The sequence below is a fragment of the Diachasma alloeum genome, unplaced genomic scaffold (assembly GCF_001412515.2).
Source record: "Diachasma alloeum isolate Michigan unplaced genomic scaffold, Dall2.0 Dall_scaffold_00349, whole genome shotgun sequence".
NCBI classification, from domain to species: domain Eukaryota; kingdom Metazoa; phylum Arthropoda; class Insecta; order Hymenoptera; family Braconidae; genus Diachasma; species Diachasma alloeum.
Genome location: NW_021680488.1, coordinates 745,822 through 769,367, shown reverse-complemented (window position 1 = coordinate 769,367; position 23,546 = coordinate 745,822). Strand labels below are relative to the sequence as shown.

Sequence of the window (23,546 nt, the reverse complement as noted above, 5' to 3'; positions counted from 1 at the left end):
CCCCCCATTATGTTACATTAGTACATACACTAAACCAATGAGTCCTTAATCACTAAAAAAAAAAGCCGAATAAATGTTCCCAACAGCATCCGAAAAATCTTGATTATGTTTTAGTCCCATTTCACGTTCAAATTATTTGGTTTTTTTTCACAATTAATTATCAATTTCCTCCAGCTACTTCAGTCGTGAAGTGATTCCAACCAATCACTCCCGACTGAATCAATTAATGATAAAAAAAATTTTTCATTGAGTGATACATACGTATTACAGTATGTATATTTCGTAATAAGACAAGTGGCATTTATTCATTGCAAACTATACAAATTTATCATCAATCTATGATATAAAAAATGCGTTATTTAAATAACATTATATTAATAATTTTTTGTATCTTGTGTTTTTTTTTTATTATTCGTTAAGACTTACTTATGACCTAGGACACTAATTCTCATTAATTGCTGATTAATCAGTGGGAACAGTGACGGTTTTTTGTCCTCGATGATAGCGATTTATCAATGATAAATCATTGAGCCATCAGTTCTATGATTTATCTCATTAAAATATTATCGTTATTATCGTCCTCTGATAATTAGAATCGGGAATTTTTTTCTTTTAAATAGTACACCCGATGTAAGCGAATACATGACAATTCTTTTCAATTATTGAATAATAATTTACACTGAGATGAGTTAGGTGAATTCAATGAGTGGAGGATATTTTTCTGGAAAGAATTGTGTGATTGTTCTTTTGATTGAAAGCTCGAGGTTATAATGAGATGGTCTTTGTGATAGTGGAGCCTGATTTTGTCCTTGAAACCTGATTTAAGACACTCATTTTTAGATCCACAAACTTTCAAAGAGGAAAGGAAAAAATTTAAAATTAATCCAGCTTGTTCAAGCAATCTAACGACAGGACCTGATTTAAGAGCTTGGATACCTGAGTTTGGAGAGTTTCATTCTGATCTCAATCAGCAAAATGTGATTCTGTATAGTTGAGTGGACTTTTTGTGACACCCTGCTTGGATTAAGACCCCCCCAACCTGATTTTAAGCCTCAAAACCTGATTTTAACCTTATCATCGGCGAAGGAGTCAAACATTCTATTCAGACATACCATCGCCAGAGAATTGTATAAAAACTTTCTTGTTTTAACAATCCACTAACACAGCCTAATTTCAGGCGATTAATACCTGATTTAAGCCACCCAACTTGATTTTAATCTTCAACAGTCGATGTAAATTGAGACCAATTCGATTGGATTAAGACCCCTTGATCCTGATTTCAAGCCTCGAAATCTACGTTTTAGGCTTAAAACCTGAATTTAAATATTCTAATCAGGTATTCCAACGTCATAAAATCAAATGAAAAAACATCTCAATCACTCCAACGGCGCTTGAATTAAGCCGCCCAACCTGATTTTAATCCTGGAAACCTAATTCAAGCTACTTGACCTCAACTTCAATCCCTCCTTACGTCCACCCGCAGCCCCTCCCCCCAAAGCCCTCTCCCCCCCTCAATCCATCCACTCATTGAATCCCCCACCCCTCTAAAACCTTTTAAAAACCTCCATAAAACCTAAAAAACATCCCCCTCTCAAAATATAATAATTACCCTCACAGGATAATCCTCTACCCCCCAAAGATAAAAAAAAAACTTTCAAAACCCAACAAAGAACTGAATTTTGGTATCACTATGTACACTATGATACACCCTCACCCTTTAAGACTCAGGTTTACTCCTCTGCTCCTGCGCCTTAATCTCCTTACTCAACTCCTCACACTTGCTCTCCTTGAGAATGACCTCCTCCTTCTCCTTCTCCTTCACCTCACTAACTTTACTCTCCTTGACCCTAACCTCCTTATCACCCTCCTCACCCTTGTCGCCTGTTGCTGACGAGCCCGATGCCTCCGGATTATTAACCCCATTGAGCTTATTTTCAGGTCCACCTGAAGAATTCACCGAGCCCGCCTCCTTACTCACCCTCTCCTCCTCCTTTCCATCCTTCTCCTTAACGTCCTCCCTTGATTTCGAGGACGACTGCTCCTCCTCCCCCTTCAGGTCCCTCTTCAACTCCTTTCTCAGGTCTTTTTTCATGTCCCCCTCACCCTTCTCCTCATCCCCCTTCTCGCCACTCTTTCTCCTCTCCCTCTCCTTTCCCACTACCTTCTCCTCATTATGCTTCGATAGATCACTCACTCCAGCCGTACCCGAAGTCCCTCCCGCACCTGATTTACTCAGATTAAAAGCATTTCCCTCCCCTCCCTTTCCCTCCTCATCCTTACCGATATGCCCTCCCGAAATTTTCGGACTCTTTGGACTCGAGTGAGAGCTCGGCGGAATTCTCTGTACCGCAGGTGCCTGAAGCCCCTGATAACTCAGTGCCGAGTAGCTCCTAGGTATGCACCTGTTGATCGAAGCTGGTAAATTGTGATAAGCCGAGCTGATGCCCATGGGTGACCTCATCAGTGGCCCCCCAAATCTACTCCCATCGCTGAATGGTGGCAGAAATCCCTGGGGAAAAATCCTGGGATTCGTATTCGGTGTTGCATTCGGTATAAACGGATTCGTCAACATGTTGACCGGTGAGTTCCTGGGGGACAAAGAGCCGGAAGTCCTCCCAATCTCCCTCGTAAAGGGGGCGTTGTAGTTCCTGGCGTTTGGAGAATAAGGAGGTGGCGAGACTATCGGTGAATTTGTGGTGGATATGGGTGACAGGGTTTTTGGCTCAATTTTTGTTATGAGACTCGGTGATTTTGATGTTGACTCTTTCTCCTTGGGGTCATTGTTAACACCGTAGAGGGGTTTAACCCCGGAGGCTGGATTACCCAGGTACCTGGGGAGATTGTTTCTGTGCTTGAATATTGATCTTGATTTAGAGGGTACTGATTTGCCGGAGGGACTCGAGGGATTCGACTGCTCAGAGGCAAGCTCTTTGGCCTGATTCTTGGCAGCAACGTAGTTATTTCTACTGAGGGAGGGGTTCCAGGGTCTCGGTGGGTCACGAAGAGTCTTAAATCCAGTTGATTGTTTTTTCGTGGGATTCGACACCTTCGGCGACGAGTGGAGAAGAAGAGGTGATGATGGTGATAGATTTGGAATAGACTTCGATGATGATCCTTTGGAGTCAGATGGAGATATTGTCAAGGAGTTGCTGGGAGTGTAGCTGGGGACATTGGGGATTGCTCCGTGTTTAGAGACCTCTGAGGATGACTTGATGGGAATTTTCAGTAGATCTGGGATCTCTGATCTCGCTCTTGTCTCGGTTTTGTTCTTGTCCTTCTCGCGGGAGTTTTCGCTTATCTTAGCGCAGATCTCGTTGACATTCGTCCCCTTCGCCAGGATCTCGGTTTTTCTGATTGTTGGTTTTGACGAGTGCATCAGGGATATGGGAATTGCGTCGGGGCATGGGGGGACTGAGGAGTAGACAGAGGTGATCTCGAGACCCTTTGAGTTCGCTCGAGACGATGAGGTCGTTGGGGTAGACGTGTTTTGGTGCTTTGCTGATGAGGTAGGGATGGAGTACATGCTGATTGAGGGGGTTTGGAGGCTGTAGGGCTGGGTGACTGGACACTTTGGAGAGGATGACGATGACTTGGAGGGGCTCTTCAAGTTCCCATCAACAAAGTTCTGCATGTAAAAGGGAAACGTCGACTGGGGGATCACAGGGACATTGAGGGGCTCTGAGTTCTGATTATTTGACTTCTGATTGTCGTCTTTAGTTCGCTCTGGGGAGGAGTTCCTTCGAGAGGTTAAGGAGATCGATAAGGAGGGAGCTGTCGAGTAGGTGCAGCCACCGAAGGTGCTCATGCTGACGTGCGTCGATGTCGTCGATGCCTTCGACGATGGAGACGACGACGACGATGACGATGATGATGAGGATTTTGGGGTGGCAGGCGGTGGTGCCTGCGACTTCTTCTGCTCCTTATCACTCTTCACTTCCTTCTTCAGCACCTTCTCCAGCACCGACTTCTTCTCCTTCTGCGATTTCTTCGAGTACGTGTGATTGATGGGCCCAACTTTGGGTTGAAATTGTAGTTTAGCACTTAGGGATTCGATTTTCGAGCCACTTGTCTGTGAATTTGATCCTGCATTCGTGGGCTTTTGATCGGCTTTCGGTTTTGATGGGATCTCTGGGGGTTTCGATGCTGACGATGATTCTGGGACTGATGACGATGGGGTCTTCTCCTTGTTGTTGTTGTCCTCTTCTTTATCAGATGATTTCTTTTGTTTGTCTGGTTTATCTTGCTTATCTGGTTTATCCTGTTTATCTGGTTTATCTGGCTCTTTAGGATCTTCTGTTTTTCTCTTGGGTTTAACGACACTGGCTACTGACTCGTCAAGTCTTCGTTGGTCCTCTTCGATTGTCTCTTTCTTCTGAGGTTTCTTCGAGTCTGGGGATGTTATGACAGACATAACACCGGTCTCTGATATCTTCAGTTGGACTTCTTTCCATTCTCGTTTAACTGGGGACTCCTCGGGGGGATTTGAGGGGGTGATACCAGCGGTGGACAGTGACGCTTTGAAGTGGTCGTTGTCCTCTGAGAGCTTGAGCCTCTTCGGGGAGGACTCGAAGATCCTGTAGCTCAGGTGGAGGGGCACCTTCCTTCGCCAGTGGTAGATGTACATGACGTCCATCAGGGTGTAGTTGCCGTAGAGGGGCTCCTCCTTGTACATTATGTCGACTCGGTGGACATCGCTGAGACCATATTTGGCGCGGATTAATTTCTGCAGGTGAAATACAGTGACTGCTGCTGGACAACGGAGGTAACGACGGGGCTGGGACTTGGAGGAGGACGAGGAGGACTTCTCCTCGTCGGTCTCGGAGGGAATGGGACTGTCGTTCAGGGAGGGGTTGTAGTACTCGAGGGAGAGGGAGAGGGACTCGTCGGGGGAGTAGATGTGCGACTCGATTGGCTCGCCTCGAGCCTCCGGGGACATTGACGCGATTGGGGCCTCTGGGTGCTTCTCGTAAAACTCACGACGACAACGCATCTCATCTGGAAGAAGAGGAGACATTTTTTGAGGGGCTGTTCATTTTTTGGGAATGGTTTTTTTTAATTTGGCTGTGTTTGAGAAAAATTTTGCGGGGCTAAATGAAACATGGGAGAAAATGAAACAGTTGAAAACCGATTATGTGACGCAATTCAAGCAAAGAATATTTTTTTTCTCAACTTTTTATTATTATTGGGAGTACTGATGAGAATCATTATTTTCTATTCGTCTTATAATTCGATTGATTATAATTCATTTGATTGAAGTAGGCCGATTACACTTTTCTTTTTTCATTCGATTAAAATTCAGCATCACGTTTTCCTTTTTCCCCCTCTGGGTCTCCTTCCGAACTTTGGATTTTGCTGTTTCATTTTCTCTTTAATTAATCCATTCAAAAAATCTCCAGTCAAAACTTCTCAATAATTTCCCATTCTACTGAATAGAAAATTATTATTCTCATCAATACTCCTAAGAATAAAAAAAAATTGATGGAAAAAATTTTGGGAAAAAATTTTTTTTGCTTGAATTACGTCAAACAGTCGGTTTTCGACTGTTGCATTTAGCCCCACCCTCCCCTAATTTTTTAAGGGTGGAGGGGAATACATGAGAATAATTCTTCTGGTGATTGAGAGATATTTGTTGCATCAACTTTAAAAAAATGAAATGAAGAATTTTTTTGTATACGAGGGTCTCATGGGATTTATTTTTAAAATGATGATTCTTATGGGATTTATTTTCCTTGTCTCATCATTTTCAAATGATGAATTATCTACTTGAGGAATAGAAAAATGAAAATACAAAAAACAATGACAACGAAATATCAGTGTAACAGTTGTGAAAGAATAAAAAATTTATTGAGTGTTTGTATTTTTTGAAAATTGATTTTTTTTCGTTTGAGAAAATCTGTTCCAACAGCTTTACTAAAATAAAATTAACAATTCGTCTTTATACTAGGTTCTTATGACATTTATTTTCAAATTGATAATTTATCTAAAGGAGTCGACGAATCAAAAAATAGAGGGCGATGTGGGAGAATTTCTATTCTCAATTTAGGAAATATAGAAAATGAACTGGAGCTCAGATAGTTCAATTTAGAATAGTTGTAGTGGAGATTGATTTGTCGCTGTCAAAGTAAAATAGAATTAAAAATGTAGGAAGGTGTGTATGATATAATGTACACACGTAGCCCCAGAGGAGTTATTAATAAAAACAAACAAATATTCTGAGTAAAAATATTTTTCACTCAGAAAAGGAAAGAAATATGAATTAAAAAAATATATAAATATTTTTTACTCACTTTGATAGCATCCAGGTACTAGCTTGTATACGATATCCTGGAGTGTGTGATCAGGACGAATATTCAATAGGGGTTTACTCTTGTGGACTTGCACTTCACATATTGGACAGTACTTATTCGTCTCCAAGTACTTGACGATGCAACTTCTGCAGACTGAGCCGAAGAAAAAATCATTATTCATCGTGATTTAAAATTGAAAAAAGCAGATGGGAATTGAGGAATTCACACGAAACCAACACTTCAACAAATAAATTTGCGAATTTAACGGAAACCAAAACTAAAATATCATTTGTCCTTTTAGATATCTAGGATAGAAACAAATCTTCAAATATTCTGGATGTAGGGAAAATTGAAAATTCCACCCAAAAAACAATGATCCAATAAATTGAACTCCCATGAAAGGAAAAAAATCAACTTGAATAATAAATAAAAATTGAATCTCTAGATAAAGAAAAGATCTTCGACAATTCTAAAAATAGAAACCAAAAACAACCACAATAATCAACTTACACGAGTGTAGACACTCAATAATTGTGGTAGCATCGATGAAATACCCCTGGCACAATTTGCAAGTCAATTGTTCATTCAACTTAGCCAATTTGAGTCTCCCTCCACTCTGGCCGGACATTCTGCAAGTAAAAACCACCCGATGAGTCCCAAAACCCCATCAAAAATCCATAAACCCAAGAATTAACCTTAACCCCATCCCTCAAGCTCCCTTTATAACCCCCAAACACCTTCCCACCCTGAAATCCACTCCGAACCCCAAAAAAACTCCTAAACCCCGAGAATAACCCCAAAAATCCGCGAGATTCCCCCATAAAAAATACTGGATGACTGAAATGTTGGTAAATCAGCCATATTGACACCTAGAAAATTAAATTTCACCCACTGGCTCATCCAGCACCAACGCCGAACCCCGAGGGGAAAAAAAAATTCTGTCAACGATAAAAAAACCGAAGGTTCGAGGAAAATCTCCGAAAGTCAGGGATTACTCACTTGAATTATTTTTCACGAGTTTCTTTGATGAGTTTTTCACACTTTGGAAATTGTCATTCGTTCCAAAAAGTCAGTAAAGTTGGGTAGAAACTCGGGGAAACTCGTCGGGGCTTGTCATCACGCAGTGGAGACACTGATTATTACACTATTTTCAAGTTTTACATCGGTTTTCGCATGTCTGTCACTTTGTTTCGGGGGTCTCGAGGGCTTTTCAACGCACTGGTGGCTGTTTTTGGGGGTCTTTTCGAGGGTTATCACAGGTACATGATAAATTGGATCACCGTACACTGGAAATTGCGTGTGGAGCAGTGAAACAAAATGGCGGATAAACAATCGAGTAACTGACCTTTCTGAAAACATTTCGGAGCAGCGCTGGGGTATCAGGGGGAGGACCGGCGGTTGGTAAGGCAGGGGGTGAGAGTTTTGGCGGGATTGAGGAGTGCCAGCAGGGTTGGGCGTGTAAATTACCTCGACGAGTTTTTTACATTTTTTACATTAGGGGCGGGTGGGGTAAAATGGACACTTTAGACTTTTTTAAAATTATTCATAACTCAGAAACAAATTGATCAATTGAGCTCAGTTTAGGCTCGTCACAAAGAGAACGAATTATTTTTTGTATTGGAAAAAAAAGTTATTAAATTTTATCAACATTTCAACCCCTTATTAACATTTTTAAGAAAGTCAAAAGTGTCCGTTTTACCCCAACTTCCCCTACTTCGAAAAGCTTGCAATTTTCAGTTACTAGAATGTTTTATTTTACTGCGACTGACGAAGACGCGGTATTGGACACATAAATATCATAAAAAATAGTATATTATGTCCCGAGGACAGATAAACCGCGAATTTTAACTTTACGTTGTTCGGTTAGAATTCCGATTCAGTACTTGGGGCATAAATAGTATATCTCGTTACGCTTAGAGCACAAGCCAAAGGCGAGTGATATGATCCCACGAGCCAAAAAACACTTTTTCATCACGTTGTGACGAAAAGTGAATTTTTCGGGCAAAGACTGAAACATCATGAACGCTGATTCATTTTTTATCACCCAGTCGGAAATAATCGGACTGTTTTACCAGGGTATGAACCTCGTGACTTTTATCACCCTCCCGAGTTATAATCTTCGCGAAGCTTCACCGTTTACGATAAAAGATAACGTCGGCTGTTTTTTTACATGTTTTAAATTTCTCACGTAAATTACGGGTATTTACAATGTCATGTAAAAACCTGCGGTTATCGACAGATGCCCAGCCCTGCTTATTCCTAATACCTCCTCAAAGAAATTATCCTTACCAGCCTCACAGCCCACATAACCTCCAAAATGTACTTGACAGATAACCGGATCTAAACCACCCCTCGAAAAGCCATAAAAACCCCAGTGGTCACCATGGCAGACGCCACCTGGTAAGTCCCCTCGAACCTGTTTCAAAAATCCAGCTAACCCTCTCTCCCCCAGGATCTCCAGCTCCCAGGGCTGCGCCCCACGCCGGCTCCCCCTGGAGGAAGTCTCGGAGCACCCCCTGAAGCCCTCCACCATCGTCGCCATCGAGTCAGGCCGCCTGGGTCTCCGCCGAGGCACCCTCCGTAGCACGAGCACCGCCTCTTCCACAGGAACCCCAACCCCAACCCACACCCCCTCGTCCCTCATCGACCCCCTCTCCAACCCCTCCACCCTCGACGGCTCGGACCCCCTCACCCAGTTCTCCAAGGAAGAACTCGACCCCCTGTCCAAGATGGCGGCGGACGAGTGGGACTACTCCCCGAACCTAGTTCCCCCAGGGAAGAAGCCCCGAGAAGCCCCCGAGGATCACCTCCAGGAGCCCTGGTCCACCTGGCGCTCCTCCATCCTCACCAAGTACACCACCTCCGAGAAACTCTCCATCGTCACGTCCTTCCTCTCCGGTGGCGAGAAAATAGTCAAAGTCCAGGCCAACACGCAGCTGGACAAAGTGAAGACCCGTCTGGAGCAGCTGGACGACTTCGAGGAAGGGTCGGTCCGCCAGATGCTCGACCTCTCCCAGCAGGAGTACGCCCTGAGAACAGAGCAACTTAACACCGAACTGGTGCAGGCATGGCACTCGGACCAACGGGTGAAGGCCCTGAAAATAGCTATTCAGTGTGCTAAACTCCTGGTGGACACCTCCGCCATGGCTTTCTACCCCAGCAAATTCGTCCTCATCACTGACATCCTCGACATCTTCGGGAAGCTCGTCTACGAGAGGCTCAAGGTCAAGGCGGATTATTACAAGCCCGGGAGTAAGGTTCCCACCAGCCTCCCCGATAACTTCACCCCGGACATGGTGCCGGAGAACGCCAAGGAGACCTGCAGGTAAGGACATCCCATTTCACATCTATTATTCTCAATATCAGTTCTTTATAGTCCGGTGATGGACTTTTTTTGGATCCATGTAGAGAAGAAATCGAGATTTTACTCCCCATATCGATGTTTAATCAAATTAATTTTTTGTAAGTTATTTTTTCTATCAATTTTTATGAAACTTTGTACATACATCCGCCTAGGAGAACAATATTTTTCTGTCGGTGTTTGCAATATCGATATTTCTGGACGTGATAGACCGATATATCGAATCCGTGAACGATTTTCTGAGATTTAATATATCGATATATTTTTAAATATCGAATATTCCTGCCTGCAGATATGGATGTTCAATATGAGATTATTTCGAATATCGATGGTTCATGGAAGAAATCGATAATTCATTCCCAAAATCGATATTTAATCAAATTAGAATTTTCAACATTCATTCTTTCCATCCACTTTTATAAAATTTCTACTTCCTCCTAAGAGAACAATATTTTTCTATCGATGTTCGCAATATTGATATCTCTGAGCATGACATACTCAACGGTTCCGTAAGCAACAATTTTTATCGATTTAATGTATCGATATATTTTCAACATCTAACATTTCCACCTGTAGTATGTTCGATATGACCTCGATCGTTCCGAATATCGATATTTCACAACCCAATGTGGCATCACGGCAAAATATCAGTCTCAAAATATCACACCGCAAAATATCATATGAAAAAATATCACATGGATAAATATCATAATATGAAAATATTATTTGTGATAAATATCATTTTTTAAAATATCATATCATATCATATCATGTAATTTTTAAATTTTCAATAATATTAAGTAATTTTTTTAATTTTCAATATATTCAATGATATTTCAATGGTTTTTCTTGATTTTTCGTCGCGTGTGTGAGCACCGCCGTGTAATTCTTTCTTTTTCCGATAATTCATTACCACAATACGGCTATTTAATTCCATTTTCGGTATGTAAACACTGCTGGGTTTTTCACTCTCCTTATAAATCAATATATTGATTTTCTGTTTGGGTTTAGGAGAAATTGTTTGATTTGTTTTCAATTCATGTGCACTCGTAATTTTTTTTTTTAATTTGTTTATGACCATTTTGGTTTGTGATATTTTTTGTGTGTGATATTTTGATTTGTGATATTTTTTACCGGTGATATTTTGTTTCGTGATATTTTGAGGCATGATTTTTTGCCGGTGATATTTTGATATGTGATATTTTGCCGTGGAGCCCCCAATATATCGAAGAAATCGATAATCCATCTCCAGTATCAATATTGAATCGAATTCAATGTCTACGAAGTTCTTTTCTAAACTTCACATCACTCCTACTTCTTCCTAAATGAACAATACTTCTACCTCAATGTTTTCAATATCGATATTTTCGGGTGCGATATATCGGCAGATGCCGATTCAACCCATCGATTTTTATAAATTCAAAAAATTCCTGCCCGCAGGAACTGGTTCTACAAGATCGCCTCCATCAGAGAACTAGTCCCAAGACTCTACGTAGAGATGGCCATAATCAAATCCTACAGTTTCCTGACAACGAGCGAATTCAACACAGCCCTATTGAGGATCACCAGAATGATAAGGGGAATTGGGAATCCCCTAATTGCCGTTTACGCTCGGTGCTACCTCTGCCGTGTGGGAATGGCCCTACACAGAGACTCGGACTTCGTGAAGGAGAATTTTTACGATTTTCTCCTGACATACCACCAACTCTTCAGCCACTCAACGAAGATGGAGCTCAACCGACAGAACATCTCGCTGTTTTCGTACTTGAACCTGTACACACCAGCTCTCGATTGGATCCTGCAGATGATGACCAGATCCGCCACCCCTGAGAGCTTCCTGGGAGAAGTTCTCTCGAAATGCAAGCAACAGGACAATGGGGCCTTGCTCCTGAACGCTATCCTAGGCGCCTCCAAGCCAGCCTACATCGCCTCCAGGTGCACAGAATTCGTCAAATTAATTTCCGACTGCAGTGACGACGGATACCCCCAGTACATCCTCTACAGATCCCTCGGCGAGTGCTTGATCCAGGAATCCCCCTCGAAGACAAATTGCCAAGAAGTCTACGATGTTGTCTTCAGGTACATCATCAACCTGGGTGATCCTGGAAAGTTCATGCACTGCACTGAGATCTGGATTCAGTTCGTGGTGCAGCACTTCACGACGAAGGAGATAAACGAGTACCTGGGGGAGATAATTTCGCACTTAAGTGGCAATCGAGAGTTCCAGCACTTCTACCCCCAGCTGCAGGGAATAATCGACAAGATTGTCTCCGGGTCGCAGGAGTTCGAGTCGTTGCTGACGATGGAGAATTTCCTTCCTCTCGTGGACCTCTTTCACAAGGAGTCCATCAAGGTGGAGGTCTGCAAGAGCATCATCGAGAGGTTCACGAGTCAGAGTAACCCCGGACCGATTACAGATCCCATTATAATCAACGCCCTGATGTTCATCGCCAGGATCATGCACGATTCGGTCTCTGCGTTGACGGTTGACGACGAGAAGAGACAGATCGGAAACTTGATATGTCTCCTGGTGCAGAGGGTGGACTATGGAAGGGACTTCGAGAAGCAGTTGAATTTTTACGCTGAAGCCAGAGCAGCCTTTCCTAATCTGGACTCGGTGCACGTGCAGCTGGTGCAGTGTGTGAACAGGCAGGCTGTCGAGACGAGGAGGATCGTCAGGGGCCACCACACGAGGAGGACTTCGGCCTTCGTGAGGGCCTGCGCAGCCTTTTGTTTCATCACGATTCCTTCCCTGAGCCAGGTCCAGATAAGACTGCAGTTGTATTTGCTGTCGGGGCAGGTGGCGCTGCTGAATCAGTGTCTGGGCCAGGCCGACGCCTGCTTCAAAGCTGCCCTGAGTCTTGTCCCTGAGATGGAGAAGACTCTGGATGTCGAGGGGAGGGCGAAGAACTCGGAGCCTTATCTCGTTTCGTACCTCTCGAATTTTCTGTCGACTCTGCTTGTCGTGCCTGATAGCCCTGAGCACGGGGTGCTGTACCTCATGAGGGGGTTGTTGAACGTCGTCCAGAGGTGCTTTGATGAGCACAGTGGAATGAAGTACCAGGTGTACTTGAGGGTCTTGGACCTGCTGTCCACAGTCACCAGGGAGAGCTATCCCTACCACGTCGACAAGGTGGATTCCAATGACAAATTGTACGGGAGTGATGAGAAGTTCATCAACGAGGTGAACAAGATCTGCACCAAGGTTTTGGAGGAGATCCTGGAACACCTGAAGTATCTGGGGGCAAATGACATGTTTGACAAACAGTCGAACTTTGCTCTTGAGGTGTTTGGGAGGCTCCTGATGAGGGCTGATCTCCGGCAGTCGGGGATGGCGAACATGGCGGTTAGCTTGTGGAATCTGTCGTTAAAGCATGGCTGTGTCGATTCCAAGTTGAGGATGAGGACTGTTGAGTATATGAAGAGGAAGAAGAGATGCCCGGAGTTTGAGCATTTCGGGGAGATCTTGAAGAGAATTAGTCATTAAGGGAGACTGAGTTTTCATGAGATTTTATTGTATTTGTATGGTTGTATATAGAGGATTCAATGGTGGGCGGAAGACGTCGGATGCTTGTCATGAATTACATTAATTAAGGGTAGCATGTGTTGAATTTTGATTCCGAGCATTCATAAGACAGTTATTTCATTTCTTTTTCAGCTCGAAATTCAAGGTCAATGAATTTAGGGAAATGCGAAAAATTCCAGCCTGAGTATATGAAGAGAAAGAATTAGTCATCATTGAGGAAAATTGAGTTTTCATGAGATTTTATTGCATTTCTATTGTTGTATATAGGGCGTTGACTGGTGCACGGAAGACGTCGGATGTTAATGCTTAATTAATCACATTCATTGAAGATATCACGTAGTGAGTGTTCATTCTAAGGTGAATCGTTCACTGGTGGAACTGTTGAATTCACCCCAGATTTTTCCTTCTGCAAAAATATACAAAAATAACGGGCGCAGCACGTGATCGTGGAAGACTTGATTATTGCAGTGTTGATTTCATCTTGTATTTTTTATTCCTTGAGGACTGAACGGAGAGCGTCCAAAAATATATCAGCGTGGTGTTGGTCGAACGTGAGAGCCGGGCGGAGTCGGACTGCTGTAGCACCACAACCACCTGCTTGGACTCCTGTTTAGGGGGGAGAGATACGAATTTAGTCGGGGTATTTTCGTTTTGTGTAATTTTGAGAAAATTGGAGGGTATTTTTGGCACCTTTCGAGAGGAGTTTCTTGACGATCTTGTCTCGGATTTCGGCCGTGGCCCCGTCGAAGGCGATGAAGGTGCCTCGACCTCTGGAGGAATTTATGAGGGTCGAGTGCTCCTTCTCGAGGGACTTCAACTGCTCCAGGGTATACTTCCCAACTTTTGAGACCTTTTCCAAGAGACGATCCTGTTCGATAACTTTTATAATTGCTTCCAGGAGGATGAGCTTGCTGGGGTCACCCATCCACGTGTTGAAGACTCTGTAGCCGATATTAGGTCTGGAATGCAACATTTTTCATTTGAAGATACAAAATTTTCAAACATCAATGATGAATTATGGGTTTTATCACTTTGAGACTGTATTCTGCGGATTATCATTTTGTCGAATATCGAATTGTCGAGGAGAAAATGTAAAATTTAAATCATTGCGGCGTGGTTTGAACCCTTAGGTTATCAGTCTGAGCCTTTGTGGACATGGATATTGACTCGGTATTCCTTGTCAATAAAAAAAATCAACCCTCCCCATCTTGAAAAGAAGTCAGTAGCGAAGCGATAGAACGTTTCAAGTCGATTTTGACTATCGACCGGTTTTCAATGAATATCTCGAGATTCAAGGGAGATGGCAAAATTTTTGTCATGACCTCTTTTTTAGCTGTCAATTCGCTCCCTAAAAAAGCTCAGTACGAAAATTTCGTTATCTCCCTTAGATTCGGAGATATATCTCGAAAACTCAGCTGAGGGCTAAAACGACTTGGACCACAAAAAATTCAACACCAGACCATCGAAAATCCAAGAGATCCTGAAAACACCCTCGAAGAAACACATCAGAGACATTACAAAATTTTTTGAGAAATGTGAACTACAGATTTAAAATTAACATAGTCAAAATAACAGCAACAATGTCTAGATAACTACAACCAAAATCACATAATCTGCGATAATTGGAGGCTGTTATCAGCTGTTTTCTTTTTTTGTCTTTTTCTTATCCATGTCAGCTGAATGAGCCCGAAAATGGGTTCCGAAGCTTTAATATAAAAAATAAAAAAATAAAAAAGGACTTGAACAATCACATCTATCATTTCGTTATTAAACTCTATCCCTTCGTTATTGAAACATCTATGCCAAATACAAAATAGTATTTTTCCGGCCTGTGGCGATGGGGTTTTTTACTTGTGTGGCTACACGAGTAAAAAAACCCCATCACAGCCCAGGAATAATATTTTTCTGTAGTGATTTTCAAGTTTTCGAGTTTGGGAAGTATGTAATACCAATTCCCAGACGAGAAATCGTGAGAAGCAGTACAGAAAAAGGTATTTCATTTCCTCGTCAATTCGAAAGGTAAGATGAATGAATTTGGGAAAATGCAAAAAATCGCCGGAGGTCAGATTTGAACCCGCGATCTTACGTTTCCAGTCTGAGCCTTTACACACATGGCTATTCACTTGGTATTCCTTTTCAAAACGAAAAAAATCAATCATCCCCATCTCGAAAAGAAGTTTCATCACATCTACCCTTTCGCCATTGAACTAATTACGCCAATCACTTTGTGGAATCTCAAATTGTTCAGGAGAAAGTGGAAAATTTCAATCATTACTCACTTGAATTCAGCAGAATGGAAATATCCTCCCAGCTGCATCTTCTTGCTGAAAGTGACGATATCAGGAGGAGAGTCGAGATTAAAATGTTCGTGGCACCACATTTTTCCAGTGGGACCACCACCAGTTTGTACTTCATCGATGAGTAACGCAGCTCCATGCTGGAATGCCCAATTTCCAATAGAAAATTAATTTCATCCCACGACGACTCATTCTGGGGTTAAAACCGTAGATTACCTTTTTGGTCAGCTGTCGAAGTCTCTGGAAGAAGGTAGGGGACCCATGGTTGTCTCCTCCCTCCGCCTGGATGGGCTCGATGATAACTCCAGCGACAGGGGTGTTCTTCTCCCTGTCAAACTTGACCATGAGCTCCTCGATCTCGGCTAGGCATCTCTCGTCCTCCGCCTTGTTCTCCCTCTGGTTCTCCTCCAGGGGGTACCTGTACTTCGGGAATGATGCTATGGGCCAGTCGAATGCCGGAATGTCGATTTTGTGAATGTATTTACTATGGGTTACTGAAAGAGAGCCCAGGGTTCTTCCATGAAAAGCTCCTAGAAATGTCAAAATTTGAATTGATGAAATATTTAGGGAGGAATTTTTGTTTCATACTCTTTACTAAATGTCTACATCAGTCATCCCTTCAATTTGAATGAAATTCAAATGGACCAGTGAATGAAAACAAAATTGAAATCAATCCCTCACAATTCAATGAGTGAATAGATAACTCATTTTTTGTATGAAATTTTTTCTTCTGGAAATAGTATATTGTGTTACAAGTGCGTGAAGAACCACTTTTTTGCACGCACGCGTAACATCCCATTTTTTGTAATGCCTGCCGAGTTCACTGTTCGGAACCGTAGTGGGGGTAAAGTGCTTGCTTTTGTGCACGGTGTGCGTAAAGTTCACACTGAGAAAAAAATTTATTCTTTCCAAGAAAATGTTATTGGTGATATCTTTTTCATACTCTTAGTAGAAGAAAATAGCCCTTTTGGAACGTATTTCTCCAGGCCAGTCATTTCCAGGTGCTCCGAAATCAGTTCCAAGCGTGAGAATTATGGTGATCTATAAGAATATTCTTCTGCATATGACCTCGAAGAAACTCCAATAATAATTATTAACATTTGGAATTATTCCAATTTTCTTTACCTGAGAAAATCGCCAATTTGTAAAATCCGGAAGATATCGGAGAACATTTTGTCAAGGTCATATGTAGCATAATAATCAGATGTTCAACATCACTGTAATTTTTGAGGATAGACTTGGACTCTCTGAAAATGACTGTCCTGGAAAAATTCGTTCTGAAAAAATATTTATGCCACTCATGCCTGAAACCGGCTGGATTACACACTTGACGCTTCGCGTCTCGTGTCTAATTCACTCGCCTTCGGCTCATGCTGTAAACCCCACACACGTTAAAGACGAAATTGCCCCACACGTGCTGAAATATACTATATCTTCTGATGAGAATATCAATCCTTGGCAGGAATAATTTTTTCTCTCAGTGCAAGGTCGTGCGTAAAGTGAATTTCGAGCAATCACGAAGCTGAAGCATGAAGCTTCGCTTTACACACGAGAATTCACTTTACGCACGACCTCTGAACTTTACGCACATTGTGCGTAAAACAACCACTTTACACACACTAAACGGTTTCGAAAAGTGAACTTTTGAGGCAGGTATTACAAAAAATAACATGTGGCGGATAGGGCGGAGTCGTTTTGACGGCAATTTTTTAGAGGTGTTCCCTTACTCGGTATTCCTTCCTAATGAAAAATCAATCATCGTCATCTCAACCAGAATTTCAATTACCCCCCCCCCCCCATTCATCCAACCCCCAACAATACCTTTGAACGACAGAATGGAATATCGCGGCGAGCCAGGACTCTGATTGATCATACAGCTTTCCATTTCCTCTTTAGTGAACGGCTGACTATGTCTCTTCTTGTTCGCATACCACAGGAAGATATTTTTAAATGCATTTTCATTTGAACACGAGCCGCACATCATCGTCGTGATGTGCGTAAGGCCCGGGGGCACTACCCCAGGCCTCAGTAGAATACTTTTCAGTTTCTTTGGCCAGTCCCCACCGGGGAAGACCCCCAGGGCGGGCCTGTTGACGATCGACCTCTGGTTGTGGGGATCGGAGAGGGCCTCCAGCATCGCCGGGTGGTTGTACCCCAGGGGCATTGAGGATATTTGCATGTAGACATCCAGCAATGTGTTACCATCCACATCGACTATGTAATTCCCTGATGATTTGTCGTAGTCAGCGAACAATTGAACCGTTGCGGCTTGCTGCAACGTGTGTTGACTTATTTAAATAAGGAAGTGGAAAAACAAGATGTGGAAATTGAGAGGTGGAGTGGCGCAACTGGAGATAATTCGATTTTTGTTGATTGAGTTTATGAAATATGACAGCAATGAGGACAATTTGTCCGTTGATCACTACCACACGTATGAAAAAATCGTATAGAAATTTTCTGTACGGATTGCGTATAGAAATTCTATAGGATTTCCGTATATGATATTCGGATATTTCTATACGAATTATTTCTATACATAAATTTTTACATAAATTTTTGTTTTCATACGAAAGATGTCTAAACGCTCCAGAGAAAAACAGAGAAATGTCGCAACTCCATACGAAATGTTTCTATACATGTGCCAGTGGGTCGTATAGGATCAAACCTATAGAAATCGTATAGAAATAATTTGTATAAAAATATCCGTATAGAAATATCTGAATATCATATACGAAAATCCTATAGAAATTTTATACTCAATCCGTATAGAAAATTTCTATATGATTTTTTCATACGTGCAAGATGCCCTCAAATTAAATTCTATCTCTGCGTTATTGAAATGCACGTATGAACAAAACCACGGCCAAGCCACCGATTTTCATGGTCATTTCATGGCTTTTGGAGGTCATTTGGTGGACATTTAAGACGTGTCCGTAGCGAAGGGGGGAGGGATAATATTAGACCCCCGATTTGATCCCTGAGAATTGGCCCTCATTTTGATCCTCAATAATAATTGGCCCTTAGTTTGACCCTTAGATTTGGACCCTTGGTTTGGCCCTTAAATTTTGACCCCGGTTTTGGCTCTTAGATTTTGACCCTTAAATTTTGACGCTTGTTTTGACCCTTACATTTTGACCATCACATTTTAATTCTTATCTTTTGACCCTTACATTTTGACTCAGATTTGTTCTCGTAAATTTTGACCCTTGTTTGGACCCTTAAATTTTGACACTTATATTTTGACCCTCATATTTTGATCCTTAGATTTGGACCCTATGGAGCGAACCAATAACTTCCGGACCGATTCCCATTGTTTCTCTTCTTCGAACATTTGGAGTGTTTTTACGTTTGTCCCTACAATTATTATAGAAAAAATCTGTGAAAAAATCACCGATTTTAGAAAAAATTACTGCCGGGATCAGGAAAGTCCAAATGAGGGTCAGAAATAGGGATTTAAAGTAAGGGTTACAATAAGACTCAGTCCTCGGGGTCAAAATATGCGTGTCAAAGTATAAGGGTCATAACGTAGAATGTCAGAAAACAGAGATCTAAATATAAAGGTCAAAATATGAGAGTCAAAATTTAAGGGTCACACTCTAAAGGTCATTATGTAAGGATTAAAATATAAGGAACAGAATGTAAGGGTCAAAATCGAAACTTCAAAATCTGAGGGTCAAAATGTGTAGGTCAAAATATAAAGGTCAACATATAAGAATCAAAATGTGTAGGTCAAAATCTAAACTTCAAAATCTGAGGGTAATAACGTAAAGGTCAAAATAGAAGGGTCAAAATTAAGCATCAAAATTTAACGGTCCAAAAGTAAGAGTCAAAATCTAAGGGTCAGAGTAAGGGTCAAAATATAAAGGTCAAACTGAGGGCCTATTATTATAGTTTACATAAAAACTCTGGTAAACATTAAAAAAATATTACTTATCCCCCTTAAATTTGATGTTTCATCATCAAAATTTCATAAGTCATGTTCAAGCTGAAAATAATAATAATCCCACCTGATATTTATTAAGTTCCTGCAACAACTCTCTCGATTGAGGTCCAGGTATCTCAGTCTTGACCTTCGGAGCCTTCGGCTCTGCAGCCGTCGTCAGGCATCTCGGATGGCTTTTACCTTGAACATTTCATAATGCAAAATGTCAATAAAATTGAGTGAAGAGACGTGCGTTTTCATAGCGATATCAGGCCACGTCTCCCTGCGTAAATCCCCACGAGCTCCATCGATTTAGTTTGATTAATATCACTTAAAGCTAAGTGGCCTTCTGCCACTGGATCCAATGAACTTGGATTATTTTTAACTGGATGGATGTGTTCATTATCAATTTCGTAATAGATAAGATAAGCGTAATTGTTTATCGAAGCTTTTCTGGCGTATCAGGAGAACGCACGTGTAAGTTCATTCCTCCTCAAAATGTTTGTTCAGTTTCTTCTTATTCATCCATTTTTTTCTCATCGTTAAAAAATAGTATGTCGTGTTACTAGGGCGTAAAGTTCCACTTTTTCACACGTACGTGTAACAAATCCCATTTTTTGTGGTACCTGCCGAGGTCATCTGTCGGAACGGTAGTGGGGGCAATGTGATTGTTTTTGTGCACGAGTGCGTAAAGTTCAAGAGCATGCGTAAACTGCGCACGCGGTGCGGAAAACAACCACTTTGCGCACACTAAACCGTTTCGAAAAGTGCACTTTTGAGGCCGGCATCACAAAAATGTTGGACTACAATTTTGGAAATGAATACTCTGGAATATTTTTAGGTAGAGTATTTCAGGAATTAAAGAAAGGGAAAAATTACTTGCCTTTTATTGACCATTGTTTTTGATGACAAGTTTCGGGAAGAATTTTTTAAAATAAGAATTGAAGTGGAAATTTTATGAAAAAAAAATTGAGAATTTTTTTTTCGGAGGACTATAGCCGGAATAGGAAAGAAGTATTGATAATATTTAAAAGGATGAAATAAGAATGTTTATCGAAGCCTTTCTGGGTTATCGAGAGAATGTGAGTTAATTTCTTCTGAAGAGATGTTTTCTTTGAATTTCGCCCTCAAAATTTCTTCTTATTCACCTGTTTTTTACTGTTAACAAAAATCTTCAACTATAATTTCGAAAATTAATGATCTAAAATATTTTTTATATCATATTTTCTATTATATTTTTTATATCTAAAATATTTATTGAGAATTTTTTTTTCGGAGGAGTATAGCCGGGATAGGAAAGAAGTATTGATAATAATGAAAAGGATGAAATAAGAATGTTTATCGAAGTTTTTCTGGGGTATCGAGAGAATGTGAGTTAATTTCTTCTGAAGAGATGTTTTCTTTGAATTTCGCCCTCAAAATTTCTTCTTATTCACCTGTTTTTTTACTGTTAACAAAAATCTTCAACTATAATTTCGGAAATTAATGATCTGAAATATTTTTCAATCCAATATTTCAGGAACGTAACACAAATAAAGAATTTCGGGAAGAAATTTTGGAAAACGTAAGTCAAGGGGAAATTTTTTGAAAAGAACATTTTGGAATAATTTTTTTTTTGAGGAATATAGCCCGGATAGGAATGAAGTATTGATAATTTTCCGTACCTTGGAATAATCCAGGGAGGATTGATCGACCTCGAGAGAGGCTGCAACCCTTCGTCAACATCCTCGGGGATGTGAAAGGCAGAGTGACAGCTTCAAGGAACTAGTTCAATATTTGTAATTAAATGCCAGCGATTTTTTAATGTTTACTCCTTGATTGACAGGCGCACGCACGGGCCTGGTGCAGAGCAGAAGTACGACTATTCGACTATTATGAGGTAGTGTCAAAACCGGTCTTGATACGGATACCAGTGCGCACACTCAAACCTAGTGCGAGGTCATTCATTCGAAATGATGATCCGGGGAAGAGGAGAATTGTAAGGAGTTTGGGGTGCAGTCGGATTTATGGAGGGAGGGGTGGAATGAGATAATTTCGAAGGGCTTTTAGGATGGGGAGAATATTTTTGTCAATAACTGCTAGATGATAAATTTTTTATGAAACCAATCTGGTGGTAATTTTGAATTTTCCAGCCACAGTAGGAAATTGAAGATCTTGAGATGAGAAAAATTGCCGGAGGTTGGGCTTGAACCTACGACCCTTGGGTTTCCAGTCTGACCACATACGGATATCCATTCGGATTCCTTCCCAATACAGAATCAATCATCGACATCTGAAACAGAATTTCAATTACAAATAATCTCCATCACCACCTGAAGCCATCAAAAACACCCAGGAACAATAATTTTAATCACTTAAACTCTTCATTTTTCTCCACTTCATGAATTATTGTTTTAAGAGAAAATATCAAAAAACCGTCTTTATGGATCACAAAATTCTCTCCTAAAGAGGTATGAAGAAATCTCTCTTGGTGAGGTTGGGGTAAAATGGACACTTTTGACTTTTTTAAAAATATTAGTGACGGGTTGAAATGTTGATGAAATTTAATCATTTTTTTTCAATACAAAGAACAATTCTTTCCCTTCGTGTTGAGCCTAAACTGAGCTCTATTGATACATTTCAGTAGCGAAGCGGTAAACCGGGTTAATTCGATTTTTACTATTGGCTAGTTTTTGACGAATATCTCGGAATCTAAAAGAGATAGAAAGATTTTTGTCATGACCTTTTTTGTAGAGCCAATAGAGCGTTATAAAAAAAGTCATGAGAAAAATTTTGCTATCTCTCTTAGATTCCGAGATATTCAGCAAAAACTAGTTAATAATCAAAATCGACTTAACTCGGTTTACCGCTTCACTACTGATTTGTTTCTGAGTTATGAATAATTTTAAAAAAGTCTAAAATGTCCATTTTACCCTACCCTCCCCTATATAATAAAATCGTAATTTCAGCTAATGCAAAAATTTTCAGGGTTCATGAGGGTCAGAATAAGGGCCGGAAACGTCAAATGCAATTCACATTCACCCATTTCCCTACCTCCGCGCAATTACCTCTCAATCGCGTAAGTCCCTTCAAAAGCACCAAAACATCCAAAAGATTTTCAACAAAAATTTTCCTCAACAATAAATTACAGAATCTAAACAACACAGAATTTAATGCACTCATGCAACCAAATAATCTCCATCACCACCTGAAGCCACCAAAACACCCACGAACATATTTTTAATCACTTAAACTCTTTATTCTTGCGTACCTCCTCAATTACATGATTTTTTTCCTCAAAATTTTGTATTTTTTTTCTTGACAAAATAAAAAGTTGTCGATACTCAAAACCCAACGAAAAACGATACTCCCCAGTGGCTAAGCGACTGGCCCTACCTCCTCCCTCAATTATCACCTATTTATTGTTAACCTTATCCTAATTATCCTTAAAAATTAATCCGTGATAAATTCAACTCGTCCACCTACTTGCAATGAAAGCTACAATTATTTCTTTATTATCATAATAAAAATAAGGAGCAGAAAATAGTGCTTACACACGTTAATATTACAATTTAAACGTTCAACTTGTGAAAAATAATGTTAATGAAATTAATTCTAAATGTAATGGTCACCGATATTCTCCATCATTAATTATCTCATCACCAGAATTACATCGAGCAATTTGAATTAAAAATACTGTACAATCATTCGCTTTTTGTTTACCCTGGCATAAAAATTTACATCTGTTTTTTTCTTTTCCCTCTCGTTAAGCAATTTAATGAAGAAATAATTATTAATAACGAAAAAAAAAAATTAACAAGTAATGCTCAATGAGCTGATTATTCAGTGGAGTTAATGAGAATCAGACCATCTTCGATTATCGAATTGTCATAAAAATGTCACATTTCAATGGATAAATCGGCATTTATCATTCATCTGCAATTATTTACAATGCTAATGGTGATTTTTCATCAATGCTTTTTGACACTCTGCTTCAATTATCTTACCCTAAACATCGTATGTATCGTTTTATAAACACTTTCATAGAAAATTTATAGTGATTAAAACAACTTAAGTCATTACTCGTTAAGCATAATAAACAAATTTGTACAATTTATTATGCGTATACCTAAATTCATCCCTCAGTAAACTATTAAAGTGTAAATTCTTCACA

The 23,546-nt window shown here is 40.6% G+C and overlaps 4 protein-coding genes across 4 annotated transcripts in view; 1 reads left to right on the top strand and 3 right to left on the bottom strand.

Moving 5' to 3' along the window:
- Positions 1–1,545: 1,545 nt before the first annotated feature.
- On the bottom strand, positions 1,546–7,589 carry LOC107040951 (polycomb group protein Psc). Its single transcript, XM_015261278.1, has 4 exons — positions 7,287–7,589; positions 6,798–6,916; positions 6,288–6,440; positions 1,546–4,995 (listed from the first exon to the last, which is right to left on the bottom strand). Exons 2-4 carry the CDS (start codon positions 6,913–6,915, stop codon positions 1,718–1,720), a joined length of 3,549 nt encoding a protein of 1,182 aa, XP_015116764.1. The 5' UTR covers position 6,916; positions 7,287–7,589; the 3' UTR covers positions 1,546–1,717.
- A 1,004-nt stretch (positions 7,590–8,593) lies between these two features.
- On the top strand, positions 8,594–13,247 carry LOC107040948 (VPS35 endosomal protein sorting factor-like). Its single transcript, XM_015261274.1, has 3 exons — positions 8,594–8,687; positions 8,740–9,612; positions 11,089–13,247. The coding sequence occupies exons 1-3, from the start codon at positions 8,671–8,673 to the stop codon at positions 13,133–13,135; spliced, it is 2,937 nt and encodes a 978-aa protein (XP_015116760.1). The 5' UTR covers positions 8,594–8,670; the 3' UTR covers positions 13,136–13,247.
- Positions 13,248–13,386: 139 nt separating this feature from the next.
- On the bottom strand, positions 13,387–21,215 carry LOC107040949 (4-aminobutyrate aminotransferase, mitochondrial). Its single transcript, XM_015261275.1, has 7 exons — positions 21,058–21,215; positions 19,479–19,594; positions 17,293–17,743; positions 15,688–16,001; positions 15,454–15,611; positions 13,865–14,133; positions 13,387–13,780 (listed from the first exon to the last, which is right to left on the bottom strand). Exons 1-7 carry the CDS (start codon positions 21,116–21,118, stop codon positions 13,665–13,667), a joined length of 1,485 nt encoding a protein of 494 aa, XP_015116761.1. The 5' UTR covers positions 21,119–21,215; the 3' UTR covers positions 13,387–13,664.
- Positions 21,216–21,651: 436 nt separating this feature from the next.
- LOC107040864 (4-aminobutyrate aminotransferase, mitochondrial-like) overlaps positions 21,652–23,546 on the bottom strand; it is a 4,871-nt gene continuing 2,976 nt past the window's right edge. The window contains exon 4 of the mRNA XM_015261129.1: positions 21,652–21,665. Coding sequence (XP_015116615.1) covers positions 21,652–21,665 — 14 coding nt within the window. The remainder of the gene's footprint in view (positions 21,666–23,546) is intronic.